This window comes from Agrilus planipennis, unplaced genomic scaffold (assembly GCF_000699045.2).
Source record: "Agrilus planipennis isolate EAB-ADULT unplaced genomic scaffold, Apla_2.0 scaffold477, whole genome shotgun sequence".
Taxonomy (NCBI): Eukaryota; Metazoa; Arthropoda; class Insecta; order Coleoptera; family Buprestidae; genus Agrilus; species Agrilus planipennis.
Genome location: NW_020442408.1, coordinates 29,383 through 30,851, shown reverse-complemented (window position 1 = coordinate 30,851; position 1,469 = coordinate 29,383). Strand labels below are relative to the sequence as shown.

General features: G+C 48.3%; 1 protein-coding gene across 1 annotated transcript; it reads left to right on the top strand.

The window, feature by feature from the left end:
• Positions 1 to 219: 219 nt before the first annotated feature.
• On the top strand, positions 220 to 1,208 carry LOC112906278 (the record flags this gene model as incomplete). The annotated part of the gene is made up of 2 exons (XM_025980153.1): positions 220 to 852; positions 1,093 to 1,208. Coding segments are annotated over 2 exons (749 nt in total), but the record flags the coding sequence as incomplete, so codon positions are not given.
• Positions 1,209 to 1,469: the final 261 nt, after the last annotated feature.

Below are 1,469 nucleotides of genomic sequence, written 5' to 3'. Positions count from 1 at the left end.
ACCTCAAGTATTTTGGTGGACGATCCTTCAGGAACGCACCATGATAGGCTCCTGCAAATGCCACAATTCGTCGTCTCACACCGTTCAAAAACGATTTACGCTAGCCATTCGTCGCTCCCATCACGTATAGGATCAGTAGCTACCTCATGTTCTTTGTTGGACTATCTCTAATAAATACATCATATACATCCGAATCAACAAAATTTGGGTATGTACTAGGCAATCTTGACCCTCACTATGCGGCGGAAGTGCGTGATATCATTGTCAATCCCCCGGCGACTGATCCATATGCCACCATCAGGGCAGCACTCATTCGTCGGCTGGGCATCTCCCAAGAAACACGGATGAAACAACTCCTCGAGCCAGGAGATTTGGGAGACAGGAAACCCACGCAATTTCTGTGCCATCTACGCGGTCTGGCCGGAACCACTATGTCGGACAATTTACTGCGAACCATTTGGTCAAGTCGTCTTCCTCCTAATATTCAAGCCATCATCGCAACTATGCGCGATAAGAATCTGGATGAAACAGCAGAGGTCGCCGATTACATCATGGAAGCAACTCAAACACAGTCCATGATAGCAGCTACGGCCACACCTACTCTCCAGCACGATACCATCCAACAACTGGCCAACATGGTACATACCCTCCAGATGGATCTGAACAACATAAGACAACACATGGCAAGAAAATTGAAGAACCAACACCGCTCAAATTCACGCAGTTTTCAACCCCGACAACGTTCCAACCACAACATTAGGGCAAATGGTCAAGGGCAAGGCACACTAACGCATCCCACCATGACGGATGACAACAGGAAATCAACCAGGAAACCACGTATGGCAACGACAAGTGAGGTCCACACAGCGCAACGTCGCCTATTTGTAACGGACAGAGCAACAAACCAAAAATTTCTGGTCGACACCGGTGCAGATATTTGCGTGTATCCCAAGTCACTAATACCTGGGCCACGTCAGAAATCTACATTCACGCTGCAAGCAGCAAACGGCACCAACATACCGACCTATGGTACTATTATTCTGTCGCTCAACTTAGGCCTACGAAGATGTTTCCCATGGCGCTTCATTATAGCCGACGTCACCAAACCAATTATCGGTGCAGACTTCCTAGCCCACTACCAACTGCTGGTAGATTTAAGCAACCAACGACTCTTGGATCAACTGACACACCTCACCGCCTCTGGTCAAGTAATCAACTGCAGCCAACCTTCCGTCACTTTCGTTACAGGAACGAAACCGACCACTTCGCCATACCACGAGATACTTCGTGATTTTCCGTCATTAACTCGACCCAACGGCCAAATCACCTTCTCGAAACATGCAACAAGGCACTATATAAACACTACCCCCGGTCCACCAGTAGCATGCAAACCACGTCGTTTAGCCCCGGACCGTTTCTCTGCAGCAAAGAGAGAATTTGAAACGTTGGTACAACTGGGTATCGCACGT